This window comes from Opisthocomus hoazin, chromosome 9 (genome assembly GCF_030867145.1).
Source record: "Opisthocomus hoazin isolate bOpiHoa1 chromosome 9, bOpiHoa1.hap1, whole genome shotgun sequence".
NCBI classification, from domain to species: Eukaryota; Metazoa; Chordata; class Aves; order Opisthocomiformes; family Opisthocomidae; genus Opisthocomus; species Opisthocomus hoazin.
The window spans coordinates 11,964,233-11,978,332 of record NC_134422.1 but is presented as its reverse complement, the minus strand read 5'-3'; the positions used below and the strand labels follow the sequence as shown (position 1 = coordinate 11,978,332).

Sequence of the window (14,100 nt, the reverse complement as noted above, 5' to 3'; positions counted from 1 at the left end):
TTCAACCTTAAGGGCATTCTGTACTTTCTTTCTCTTTCCAAACCAAATGCAGTATGTGTGAGAAATCAGCGGCCCGTCTGTATTCCAATTTGCATGCTCTGAGGTAGAGAGAAGCACGATGTACTTCTCTGAGACTGGAAAATTACTCTCTGAAAACGAATGAAGTAACTAATAGCTTGAGGGATCACTTCATAGGTGAAAGGATTTCTGTTATCGGGAATCAGATGTATTTGCATTATTCCTCAGTGGCTTACAAATTGTATACATATTAGTATAATATAAGCTTCCTAGAGAGATTACTTTGCTGTGGGTTAATTTGGTAAGCGTTCTTTGTGGTGTGGTGATATGTAAGACCCACAACAGGCACAGTAAATACTTGGAAATCCTGGGCAAAAGGAAGGACCTCCTTTTCTTTTATTTGTGATCAGCACCTGAAAATAATCTGCGGGCCCTTACCTGAGCTAAGTGCTTGCACCTACCACCTGCACCTGTAAAAAGGAACCTGCTTCATTGCTTCTCCCAACATGAGGGTCTTTCCTTGAAAATGTATTATTTTAGCACTGGCTCCTCCAGCAGCAAGTTGGAGCCCTCCATGTTTCCATTCAGAGGATGATAGAGGAGCAGGGGATATAAATTCGTACAGCTTCCAGGGAGCTGAGGGAGGTGAGCTTCCCCACTCACACATCAAAGGTAGGCTTCTAAAGCCGCGGGCTGAGTATCTCCCCTGCTGAGGAAGAGCTTGATCACACCAGGTGCCGAGCAGCTCCTAGAGGGGATGATTACTTCCAGTTCTCATTATATTAAATAGCTGTTTTTAATGAATCAGACTAAACAGGAGCTCAGGGCAAGATGGTACCGAAGGGTCATGCAGCACACCTGCCTCCTCTGGGATAAAGTTTACAGGTGTTGCCCTAACTGAAGCATCTGTTTGTATCACAGATATTTAGTTATTTGAGAAGAGATTGACAAAGGCCCATGACAGACTGATTTTAGGTTAGCTGCCTCTCAGCCCCCAGTGTGGAGGGCAGCATCGCAGGCAGGGTGCAAGGAGCTGCTTAGGGCAGCACTTCCCAGGCTGATGCTCCCTGGGAAGTGCCTTGTTAGTCCCAAACTTTCCCAGTGCTGTCTTCATCAGGCCTTTTTCCCTGGAATGTTTCAGGGCTTTTTCAATTTTCCTGCTTAAGCAATAAAGATTACTTAGTTTTCAAAAATTAACCCGAACCGTCTGAGGATTATTTTTAATATTCTGGAACATCCTCTGCCCATATCATAGGAAGCGATAGGCCTTGGAATCTTGTCTGAACCAGCTCCTTCGTGTCCAGACACCACACATCATACTTAGACAAGCACTTTGAAGACAAGCAAGAGTTAATTCTTTACAGCAAATTGATGGCAAACACGGACACCTAGTGGTACTCGGGTGCAGGGCATGCAGATGCTTCAAATTTATCTCCGGGAAAGAAGTAGGTACAGTAGGGTATTTGTTCACGTGTTTTCCCCTAAAAGAAGGAGAGATTTGATTATTTTCAGAGAAAATATCATAGACAGCGTAATGCAGGGGACAGAAAATTTACTTAGCAGGGAGTAGTGGAAAAATTGGGGGAAATTCATCACATTTGGTAAGATTTGTCAGTGTATTTACCACGAAGTAATCAGTTTTTTCTTGTGTCTTAAATATCTCATGCCATACCAGATCAGATACCGTATTGGATCAGAAAGATTTTTTACTCCTCAAATTAGACCACAGCAAAGAAACCTCAGCAAATATTACAGCAATATCTTATTCTTACCATACCTGTGAATGTTTGTACTCCAGTTATGAGGAGATTATGTCAGCATGACGAATGGTGGGTTTGCTGATGAGCTGCATAGCTAGGTGCTAAACTGATCTCTCCTGCACTTTCATCAACCCTCTGAGCTCTTTCTGCCAGGATTAATGCCAGCACTCTGTCTGAATGGCCTCGAACAGCTGCCGTGGTTTGTTTTGTTTGTTTGTTCTATTTATTTACAAATAATCTTTCAGAGAAATATTTCCTTCTTTTTTCCCAAATCTAGCATTTCGTCTACGGCAGAGACACAGGACAGGTGAGAACCAGTCCTTGTCCACTGACCCCTTTCTGTAACTGTAAATATCACCCCTGTGACTGGGATTTCTTTCACGCGTGCACTGGACCCACAAAGCCCTCAGCCACCGAGTGGGGAGACAGGCTGTTCCCGTGGGCATGGGCGTGTGGGGCTGTTCAGGCTAAGAAACGGGATTTTGGGATCAGACCAACTGAAGAGCGGAGTCTGTAGAGATGAGCGTGCCATCCTCAGGGGCTCCCCCATTCTAGCTGATAAGCAGAGCACAGTTTTCATTGATTTCACAGAGATACTCAGCCTTTTACAAGATTTCTCCCAATTCAGTTGGATTTACAAGTGTTTCCTTTGAAAACACATAATATGCTTGGTTTTAACTTCATATCCTGAGAAAGTGAGGTTTACGGTATTACACTCTTTACTCTTCTCATCTCAATAACTTTCAAATCAGTGAACTAATTTCAATCAAACTTGACACTGGAACAAGGACCTCAAAGATTCCCATACGTTTCAGGGAAGCAGGTGACATGTAGAGGAGAAAGACCCAAACAAGAGCCCCTAATGACAGGCAGACAGCGAGAAATCCACGCTGCAGAGAAGCATTAAGAAAGATTCCTCGCATCAGAAAAACTTCAATTTGTGCTCCCACTTTTTTAGACACCACGAGTCAACCTCTGAGATCCAAAACTGTAAGAAAGCAAGCTGCGTTAGCTCTGCTGCTTGTGCAATCACTTCTTCTGTTTTGTTCGGCTGTATACACAAACGCTTAAATATCCGGTCTCTGGCTATATAGAGACTGCGCTTAAACAGAGACCAGTATTGTTCATCAGGAGTCACAGGGTGTGAGGCTGAAGGAAAGCAGCAGGTTGCCAGCACTCATTACGGAAGTAAGATGATACATTTATTCTTAGATCCAAATCCTGGAAGTCAGTATATAATCAGTCACTCTACGTTTATATATTTACTCCTCTGTTTTCCATCAGAGACCACGGGAGGAACTTTTCTGATCTGCCCCGTCAGGATTCTCTAGTCTCCCAAGAGGTCCCTGGAGCCAGTGTGGGAAGATGAGGGCATGTTTCTTGTCTTGCCAAAAATTATAGCTGTATGCTCACTGCACTCACTGGCATATGGCAGTGTCTAGCTCTTGCTCTAGAGGGGTGAGCTGGAATTTGTCCTGCCACAAGGCACAGTGCCGAGGCAGCCTGGGCTATTGCCGGTAGAGAAAGTCACCCCAGAAACTAAAGCAAGAAAAGAAGCAAGGTTTCTGATGGACACCCACAGCTAGAAAATTCACCTGCAGCTAGCATTCAAAAGGTTGCTGGGTGGGTAGCTTTGATTTCTCACTTCAGCCCCACGGAATCAATAAGAAGTAAAGGAAATCAGGGCCACAAGGCATTGAACTTTGACAAAAGAAATGATTAACTTGGCTTCTAACAAATACAAATCCCATCTTTGCCAGTGTAAATATGATGCAAAGATGATTGCCTTCATCCTGCCCTCTCTAACTTTTGTTCCTGTTCTTTCTTCTTTTCTGTTGAACCTGGGCAGTTGTCTGGAGGGTGTGAACTAACCGTGGTGCTCCAGGACTTCACAGCTGGCCACAGCAGCGAGCTGAGCATTCAGGTGGGGCAGACGGTGGAGCTGCTGGAGAGGCCCAGCGAAAGGCCGGGCTGGTGTTTGGTCCGGACCACGGAGCGGAGCCCACCCCAGGAGGGTCTGGTCCCCAGCAGCGCGCTCTGCATTTCCCATTCCCGCAGCAGTGTGGAGATGGATTGCTTCTTCCCTTCAGGAAAAGGTAGGCAACAGTCCGGCAGGTCTAAGACTGTTTCGGATTTCCCCTTTTGTATCACGTAAGTGCAAAGGCGCTTGGGCTGCTCTTGCAGTTGGCGTGGGTTAAAGGCTGTTTAGTCGTTAGTGAGCTTTGTCACCAGATCTCTGTGAATCGACACAGCACTAGCCTAACTCCATTTCCATGAATCAATGTTTGTACGTGTGCGTCTTTTGCTGTGTGGCAATTGTGATTGTCTCGAGATTCTGAGTAAGAATAAGAGCTTTAAACAACAGAGGGACTGGTTTTACTGCCTAAAAGCCTAGAGGGAGGGAAAATCATGTTGTACGTAGACCCAGGATGCCCCAAACTGTGGATACATTATTTTATGAGTGCCACAGTGCCCAGTAGTGCATGGTCTTCTAGTATATCCCTGCTGCCTGTCAATTATTGCTAACAAGCCACCAGTGAGTACTGGTACACTCTACTGACTTGTGAACTGGAGACATTGTGTGTAATGGCACAGCACAATGGGGACAGAATCCATTACGATTAGTGTGCAACAAAACACATCCCTGGTATTATCCTGAGAGCTTGGGCTTCACCCCCAATGACTGGTGAAATATTGTTTGTCTCTGTGGTGTCTGTGGCCTGTTTAGGTGATGTTCTGTTCTGAGCAATGTGTGTCCCGCATATAGCATCCATGCAACCAGGCATAGGAGACGCTCCAGTCTGATAGACCACAACGGTCCCTTTTGCATGGCCAGAGCAGGTCTCCTTCTGGCTGTGGCCCCGCTTTTGGCCACACACCACACAATTAAGGCCCAGGGAGGAAACGCTCCTGTCATCCCACTCCCAACTTCAAGCCCACAACTTGAACTGGGATTTGAATTATTTTTTCCCTTGGCATTAAAGGAAATAGAATGTGATCCGTTCTTGTTTGAGCAAGTTAGACTTTGTGGTTGTGTTTGTTTTGAAAAGAAGCACTGAAACCGGGCTGTAGCCAGTCCTCGCTCCCTGCCTGCACTCCCACTGTGGAGCCTGGGAGCAGGGCAGAGCTACAGGACAGGGCAGCGCAGGAGGGCCAGGGTCTGCGGTCAGCGTTTCCCTTGAAGAGCCGTCTGATCCAAACATGCAGGGAAGAGCTCAGCTTTTCCTCTCAGATTTGGTCCCCTCAGTAGGTCTCCCTGGTTGGGTGCTCCCCTTTGCCCTGCTTTGCGAGCGGGAGGAGGTGAAGTCAGTGCTGGCTGTCAGCTCTGTCTGCCATGCAAACTGCAAACGCGCCACGCACTTGTCAGACCCGCTGCCACCTCTCCTCCCTGCCTCGTGCCCAGGGCTCTGCCCTGCTGCTGCTGCCACAGGAGCCTGTCCTGGTCCTTGGCTGTCCTCCGAGAAGCACTGCAGTTGTTTACGTGCAAATCAAATCTGTGAACAAACAGAAAGGTAAAGCTGAAAATCAGCTTGGTCTGCGTAAGAGCAGCCACTGCCTGACATGACTCATAGGAAGCCAGAGGCGTGCCTGCTGGGTGCATGGTCCAGCAGCTGGGCTTGGGTCCTCTGCTGAAGGACACTACGAGACACTACTCAAACCTCACTCGAGTACCCTAGGTTGAAGAGTTTCTCCTCAAACGAAGCAAAACAAAAAAATTGCAGGAGTAGGCTGTGGAAAGGGATGCGGCAAATCCTGAGGAGGATGGAGACAGGGTGGTGCACCCTGAGGGCTGAGGGCTGGCAGGGGACATTCTGCTTCTAGTATCGTTATGTGAGCTGCAGGGCACAATTGCACTGCAGGTACGGCACGACAGGCACAGTGCCAGGCTGCGGCTGGTGGACCAGAGCCGACTGATGCCTGGAAGCCAGCAGGCTGTATCAGCACAGTGCCAAGCCTGCACTAGCACGCTCTGCCTGCCTGTGGGGCAGGGTATCTCGCTTAATATGCTGCAACCGCTTCCAGGTTGGAGCTGGCTCTTGTCTCGTCATCTCCAAACAGGTGCAGAGTTAGTCTGGGGCTGGCTGGCTCCAGCCGTGTATTCATGGCCTTTATTTTATTATATCATTTTCCCCCTCAGCCTCAGTTTTCTTTCTGCACGTACCAAAGCTGTGTCAGGGAGCCTCAGTATTAATGGGATCTCCAGAAGCACTGCTAGAAATAATAAAAATAACCACCCAATCCACAGTTTTGGCCAGAGTACAGCAAATAGGCTCTGTGTCTAATCAGCTCTCCCTCTATTAGGAAAACAGGAAATTGTTTAAACTGAGTGAACAGATGCTGGGAATAAAGAAAGGGGTAAGTTTAAAGTTTAAAAGGGAAAATGCAGTGGCCATTGGAAGAGCCTGCTGATGTTATGAGATGCTGGAAGGATTAGCGTAATAAATGGCTTCTGACTATTCAGATTCACGTCCTTCTCTACTTCCAGTAGCATTAGGCATGGGCTGGACTCAGAGTCCCTTGGTCCAGGCCTCCAAAATTGCTGGCCTTTCTCTACAACCCAGAAAAAAGGCTGGCACATTTTATACAAACATGAAGTGGTATCCCCTGTCTGTTTCAAGTATGTAAACATACAGAGTTGCAGCAGAGCAGGTAATAGCTGAATTTTGCTTGCAATTACCCAAACACATAATTCTTGGCTTTTACAAGCACTGTAATTTCAAGAACAGAAAGTATCTATACTCAAAATATAACATTTCTAATAACAGAATTTGCCATCTATGATAGAAACATGCAGAGTTTTGACAAGTACTTATGTCTGCTTAGTGGGAAATGGCAAATTACTGTGTTTGATCCTATTATAATTTATGGTGGACTACAAATGCGAATCAGGTAGCTCATAGAAGCTACCTACCATCCTCAAAATGAAAGAGTAAAGAAAGTAATGTCAGCCAAGACCTGAACAGATGAAGGCTTGAATGACGTGGTGGCATCACCAGAACATTTCGTAGAACATCAGTGCAAGTCCTTATCAAACAAAAAAATAAGCCTTTTTACACAGCCTCACTGAAAGCCACTGGAAATGCAAACCCAAATTTCACAGCTGAACATGTGCTCTGGCTCTTCCTCACTTTTTTGCACTATTCCTTTGAAAACAGGTAAAGAATTAACATAAAATATTACAAAAGGAAACATGTGGTGCAAATATAAGTGAACCCATCTGCGAGAGCACACTTCCTATCTTTTGTAATGAAATATCTTTAAAGATTTCTCTTGCTGATCAGTAAAAATGCAGTGACTTATAAGGATTGGTCTCCCAGCCTTCCATCTGACTGCTGTCTGTGTTCCTTCGGAGGATACACATTTGCTTTTTTCATGACTTGCCTACAGCTCAGAGCCCAAGTATAACCCTGCCTGTCCTTCCTTTCCGATAATCTGATAGTGGTTGCAACTACTCTCTATAAAAAGGCAAACAGGTTTCTGGGATTCACCTTTTGCAAGTGACTTACATATGACTGAGTAAAGGGAACTCGTCTGCAGCCTCCAATGCTGTACTCCAGAATTTGTGGGATGGTTTTTTTTCTGACTAGCATTCCTAAGAGGGAAACAGAAAGTCCTGTGACACTAGAAGTGAAGCTCCGTTTGAACTGTCCCACTTGGCTAATTACAGGAAAGCTGTGACTTTTATTCCTGTCTTTTTTACCCTATAATTGAGCTCTAAGGTATTAAGCTGTAAATTTAAAATAAAGAGAGAAATCCACATGGATAGAAAGCAACTTAATGACCTAGCCAATATTTATTAAGCACACTGCAACAAGCATGTTCCTGGTGTCAGCCTGTTAGCTTTGACTGAGTGATTCCAAATTTGAATTTGGCCCATGAATATTTTAGATGACATCTTGATCTTATGACCTTTTCTTAGGTCATAAAAAAGTTATGATCTGTTACAAGAAAAGTGTTAAGCATAAGATCTTAGCACTTATCTTGTAACATCAAAGTCACAGTGTAATTCAAAGAGTAACAAAAGCTAGTTCTTGCAGTAATTTTAAGCAATCTCCATCACCAAAGAAAAATGAAAGCATTGAAAAAAAACCAGAGTTTTATGGCAGTTGTTTTGCAATGATGATATGCAGAGGGATCCCATTCAGGGCCCCAGACCAAATCCTGCCCACAGGATGCTTGTGTCTGGTACATATCTCTGGAGGAGACGAGGAATATATTTTTTTAAGATGCTATGCAAACATCTTGCTGTGCAGGCAGATGGCCACTTAACAGCGGGGCTTTGGTGGCAGCAGTGAGTCCTTGTAGCAGAGCAAACAGAAATAGTTGGGTCTCTTCCAACTGAAGAGGCAACATAGGTCTCGCAAGGTGTATGTTGGCAGGGTGAGCATCTCGCCTGCGCTTCCCAGCTGGGTCACACTGGCCATGGCACAGCAGCTGGGAGAGCACCAGACTTTGGGCAGGAGGGACAGGAGGTTCGGTGCTGCTCAGGTGACAGCTTGCACATTTAGGGGGTCACCCACCTGATCCTACATCCAGAGAGAGCCTGTGGCTGGTAGGTGCGATGGCAGGATGGGCTGTGAAAGAAGGAAGCAGAACGAGGATTTAACCAGGCTGGTGAGAAGATGAATAGTGTCAATGAAAAAGAGGTCACACTAAGACCTGTGGTTTTGTGACCACTCCTTGTGGGAAAGAACAGATCATTTAATGGATTAGTGTGCAAAGCCGGTGAGGTTAATCCGGCTCTTGGTGGGGTAGGAAGTATTTTCCTCCAATCTGTGATCTCAGAATAGTGATCTGTGTAGGCACAAGCATAATTTTTCTTCCCATGTCTCTGTTTTTAAGAAAGTCTTAGGTTTTAGTTGGGGAAAAGAGTCTAGGCTGCTTTTATTGTGTCCCTGTTCCTGCTGAGTATTAAACTGCGATCTGCATTGTCTCACACACTTTCTCTGTTGTCTTTTAAACAATCTCTTTTGCAAAACATATTCAGTGGTAATGATTCCTGATGTCCCAGGGGAGTTGTGTGAGGATGATTCGGAAGCTTTAGTGCACTGCATTAAACCTTCAGTCGTCCTTGTAGAGGCTGGGAGATTGGGTTTGTTTTTGAAAGTCCTAATTAAGAGCAGTCGATTTAAATGTTTGTAAGGCTCTGAACTAAAGGAAACATTTCATTAGATAACACAGTTAATTTAACTGGCACATGAACAGGTCATGGGGTTTCTATTAAGCAAACAATGTTTAGGCTCCCATTGTCAATATAAACATGCAGTATTTAATTAAAAAAACAAAACCTCACCTCTGTTCTTAATACCGTTCCAACAAGGGTGTTCAGAGTCAAAATTTCATAGTATAGACTGTCTGTCAAGAGAGGTCACGTGGACCCCTCCTGCTGGCATTTCATGCCTCATGGCACCCTTGTTACAAGTTCAGGACACGGCTTAGGTAGAAAAATCGTATCAGAAAAGTTTTTGCTGCACTTTCACTGCTTGTCAATTATGATAGAGCAGCTGGAAACCAGTTGGCTGACCAGTGTGGTGTAACACAGCAGCTCTCTATAGACTGGCATCAAGGCCTGCTGAGGCCTAGCTTGGGACCACTGCTCTGTCTCAATATACAAGTGTGGCTCCGTGCAGTCATGAAAGGAATGGAAATAGAAAGATGAACGAACTCAAAACTACTTTGTTATACCAATCATGTCACCCTTTCCCTTGGTTTTTCTCCACTGTGTCTCCCCTCTCTCTCTCATAAAACAAAGGCTGTTTGTCTTCACTTCCACAGCTCTTCACAGCTTCTCCCCGCCACATTGCTCCTTTCTACCTCAGTGGGCAATGTCTGCCCTGGTGCTGGAGAGCTGGTGATGCCTCACTCCCCTACCAACTAGTATCTTTTGATCCTAGACCTCTGTGCTTTCTCCTACTTCATATTCACTCTGTGGAAGAACTCAGATACCCAGAAAGTGTCCTTCCTTGGTATTGTCCATGCTTATACCTTCTCCTGGACTCTGCTATCTCCAAAATAATAAAAAAAAGAACAAATATTTAGCAATGGTTGGCGGTATGGGTGATGAGATCTGATTTTTGTTGTTTGTAAGAGGTAGGCCATGTCAAGACTGAGAGGATGAGCAATATCTGAGTAAGGGTATTCATATCACTATGACTGTAGCTCTACCATTTGGGTACATCAGTACATCAAGAAGACAAAACTACACCAACAAATCCTTGCATAGTCCACGCGCTAAAGGCAGCGTCAGCCCAAGCACCACCTGAGTAACTAGATAAGCTAGGCACGGCCTGACCGAGCGTGGCAAATACTTGTCCTCCATGGTAAGTCACAGCAGCTACAAGTCATGGGCACGGATTGTATGCAGGCTGTTGGAGCCAAGTTCTGATGGCTTGTGAATACCTGCATTTCTCTGACTTGCTGTTTCTATTTCATTATTTTTTCTTATTTCAGTATGGCATCACTAGGTATGTAAAGCTAGATTCAGCCATGTGGACTTGTTTAGGACATATCAAGTACCAGTAAAGTCAATTATACTTATTGCTTCAGCTGCTCTGATATCTAATCAAAGCAAAAGGCCTCCAGTGCTCTACCTGGAACTTTATTTTGGTGGAGAAGTACAATTTTGATGAATGCTTTGATAAAACAGGAAAGGCTATTTGGGGGGAAGTTGCTTTGCTTTGGTACAGTGGATTTTTATTATTTTAAACACAGGAGTCTTTGTTTAAAAGAGAGAAGGGCTGCAAATTTTCTTGTTTACTTTGCCTTTGCTTCCCCTTCTGACAGGCGTAAAACTTTATCCACCTAGTCCCCTGAGAGCTTAACCCCAAGTTTCACTGTACAGTGGCCATGCTGTTTTTTTCACTGAAAAAGAAAAACAAAAAAGAGAGGGAACTTAAAATGCTGTGGCCAGCTGAGCTCATCCGAATGTCAAAGGGTTCAGCACCTGGTCTGGCAGAGAAACTGGGGGGAAACTCAGCAGTGGTACACACAGTGCTGTGATCCACGTGACCTGTGACCATGAATGATCCGATCAGGATTAGACCATAGATGACCTCTAGGGGTCCCTTCCGACCCAGAACTTTCTATGATTCTATGACTTGTTGGGCCTGATTCCCCTTATTAATGTGGGACCCATCTACCTGCCTTTTTTGCTGCTTCTTCCATCATTCTCACAGGTCACCCTCGCTATTTGTGTACCAGGAGCAACTTGGGGAGTACAGCAAACAGGGAAAGCATGGGATAAAGCTGGGCAGAGTTCAGGAGCTGATATTGCGTAAAGGTCAGGACACCTGAGACAAAAGTCCCTTCTGGCATTACAGTCTCGGACAGCTTTATTCTTGTGCAGCTCATGCTCAGTCTTCTAATGCGTAGCTTACAGCACCTTTGGGACCTTTGCTTAATTTGACTGGGAGGCTTTTAGAGAATAGGGTTTCCTGGTAGCAGGTATCATATTGATCACCGGTATCTCATCATTAACGTACTGGCACCAGCATCCCAGGCCGTGACTGGATATGGGATAGAATTGCTGCCTATCGAGATAATAAATCATTCTGGTTTTAGCATCAGATTAGACAAGGCCAGCTAAGAAAAAGACAAAAACTGGCAGAGACACCCTAATAGAGGCCAAACGGGAGAGCATCAGCGAAAATGTAGTGCAGGATGTTTCCACACTCTGGGTGGATCTGTGAGAGGGCAGAAACATTCACATTTCTAAAGGGTTAAAACGCTAGGCTCTGCGGAAGGAAGCGACGACCACTGCGTATCGCTGTTACGCAGGCTCCTGTCAGCACTGCGCAGGGTGCTGCTCATCAGATGTCTGTTTCCAAAATGAAGAATCTCCTCTCTCAAGATAAAGGGCCATTTGTTTCCTTTAGATGTGCTTGTGGGTTTCTGGGAGAGGCAGTTTTTGGAAGAGGGTAGACTGACTTACTGCAGCGTTTCTGTTTTGTGGAGAGATGGTGGCACAGCTGGCTGGGCAGACTGGGTCTCCCTGCTGAGGGCGGGAGCTGTAGGGAGTGAGGGGAAGGTAGAGAGGGAATGCAGTTCTAAAGAGGCTTTCTCTTACAGCCTCGCTGCGCCTGTTTCCTCTCTTCACTTGCCTTATTTCTGTCTGTCTGAGGTGTTGAGAGCAACACTGAGGGAGACGGAGACGTGGCTAAGCATTTTAAGAAGAGGCAGAGAAGCAGAATCGAGTCATTGAGACATAGCCATGCGTTCTCCCAGCTCTTTGGTGTTTCTCTAAGACTCTCACAGCCTGCTGAAGCTTTCTTGTAAAGTCATTGTTAGAAGGCATTTTCATGCTTCCCCACAGGAACAAAAAAATGTAATGCAGAGTCCCCTGTGGAAGACCAGGGTCATAAATCCTCCATGCGCTCCTGCCTGCCTTCCCAGCCTTCTTTCCTAGGGCCAGCCCATGCTTTCCAGGGCCAGGTTAAGCCGACCCAGAGGTTCAGGGCTCTGTGCAATGGGACAGGGTTGTGCTCCTCAGCGTGGATGCTGAGAAGGCCCTAAGCACCATTTTCCCTACCCTGCAGAGAAGCAAGGACCTCCCTCCTTGGCTGCAGCTCACTCGCAGACAAAGGGGAGCTCCCAGCCAGTCGCTGCTGCCAGGACCCTGTCGCTCAGGTGGGGGGTGGGTGAGTGGCCGCAGCCCTCTCGTGGCCCCATGAGCCATCTGAGAGGGACAGTCTGAGAAGACTTCAGCTACGCATAACTGGACAAACAAGAGTGCACTGGTCCTGTTTGCCCAATTTGTCTTCAAAGACACATGGGAGAAGGAGTCTTTAATTTTCATTGCTCACATATTGATGTTGGGACATCACAAAGGCCAAAGACAGTTCTACTGAGTAAATACTATGTTTTTAATTCACTAAGAGAGATAGTTTCCTGGAGTAATGCAGACTGTGCAGCACCCCATATGGCCTGGGGAAAACCAGAGGCATCTTCCATAAGAAGGACCCTAAGCCATGAAAGGTCTGTCCTGCCCAGTCCTTAGCTCTCCCGGTGATCCCAGGACATGTCCTTTCACAGAATGGCTGAGCTCAGCCTTACCTCGTGTTAGCAGGGTCAGAGCAGGGAGAGGGGCCTTTGAAGGGACTCCACAAAAAGTGCTGACTGAGTCTGAGCAATGGTTGTTGCACTGAGAAAGGACTCCGGCTCCTGCTGTGGTACTGAGGTTCAAAAGATCAGGCCAGGTATTGTGCAAGGTTCTCTGCACAGTTATCCAGGCGAGGCACCTACTGAAAATGGTCTGAATATAATGCCTGTTTCTTTTATTAAGTGCATAGGAACCTTATAGATGCCTTCTGTTTCTTCTCCTCCTTGGAGCTGTGATACCTCGGTGCAGACACCGGAGCAAGCAGTCAGAGCAGAGTTCAGTTTCTACCATGAGGTTTCATGCTTGCTCTGACCTGAAGCCAGCAGCCATAACATCTCCACGCCTCTGCCCCACTAGTGAAAAACAAGCAGCCCAGAGGAAGGGTATAAAAATAGCTCCTTGAGTAAAATCTATTTCCTCTGTATGTAGTTGTGTGTCTTGAAATGCATGTAGTGTGGTGGGAAGCGGGGAGTTGTTCTGTAGGGCTTGGCCCATCGAGCTAACAGGAAGGTCATCCCAAAAGAGCGACGGGAGCATGTGGATGGCTTGTGTCTTGTGTTTCCTCTGAGGCCAGACTAAATTTAGCAGATTCACAGATGGACATCAGACCGTAATCCATTTGGGACTGCGGGAGGAAGAGCGGGATCTGGGTTGTTTGCCTAGGCTTTTTGCTGTGTAACCAGCTGTAGTGAGCCACCGTTCATTATTATGTTCCTCATGGTTTTCTGCCTTGCTGAGTATGCTGTAACTTACTACCTGATCCTTTTCCCTGAAATGTTTTGAGTATGAAGGAAAAATAAATGGGTTCATGCCTGACATCCCTACTAGCTTAATATCAGACTGAGGATGGACTTTTTGATAGCATCATCACAAAGATTGATCCTATAACTGGTACTTGGAAGAATTGCCCTAACACAAATACTAATGATTGATGATTTTAGCTTCCCCGAAATGTTGCCTTCTCACTCTTTCAGGTTCCAGACAGTTAAAGGGACTACTCCTAAATGCAGTATTTGCACCCTGCAAGGCCTGTACACTGCTAGGCTGGTTCTTCCGTTGCTAATCTTAAACAAATATTTTATGAGTATGTTTTGAAGTGAACTAGCTCTGCTAAAAATCCCATTTCCCTGACCAGTCTGAGCCGGAGATAAGCAAACTGCAATGCAAAGCACATGTGTATTAAATAATGTATTTCAAGTAATTAAAATTATGTTTCTGTGTATC

General features: G+C 45.7%; 1 protein-coding gene across 14 annotated transcripts in view; it reads left to right on the top strand.

Moving 5' to 3' along the window:
- KALRN (kalirin RhoGEF kinase) overlaps positions 1-14,100 on the top strand; it is a 532,117-nt gene that overhangs the window by 425,708 nt on the left and 92,309 nt on the right. For 13 of the 14 annotated variants that reach the window (XM_075430796.1, XM_075430795.1, XM_075430792.1 and 10 more), the window contains 2 exons: positions 2,056-2,085; positions 3,628-3,874. In XM_075430796.1, coding sequence (XP_075286911.1) covers positions 2,056-2,085; positions 3,628-3,874 — 277 coding nt within the window. The remainder of the gene's footprint in view (positions 1-2,055; positions 2,086-3,627; positions 3,875-14,100) is intronic. The other variant, XM_075430793.1, reaches the window with a different exon arrangement.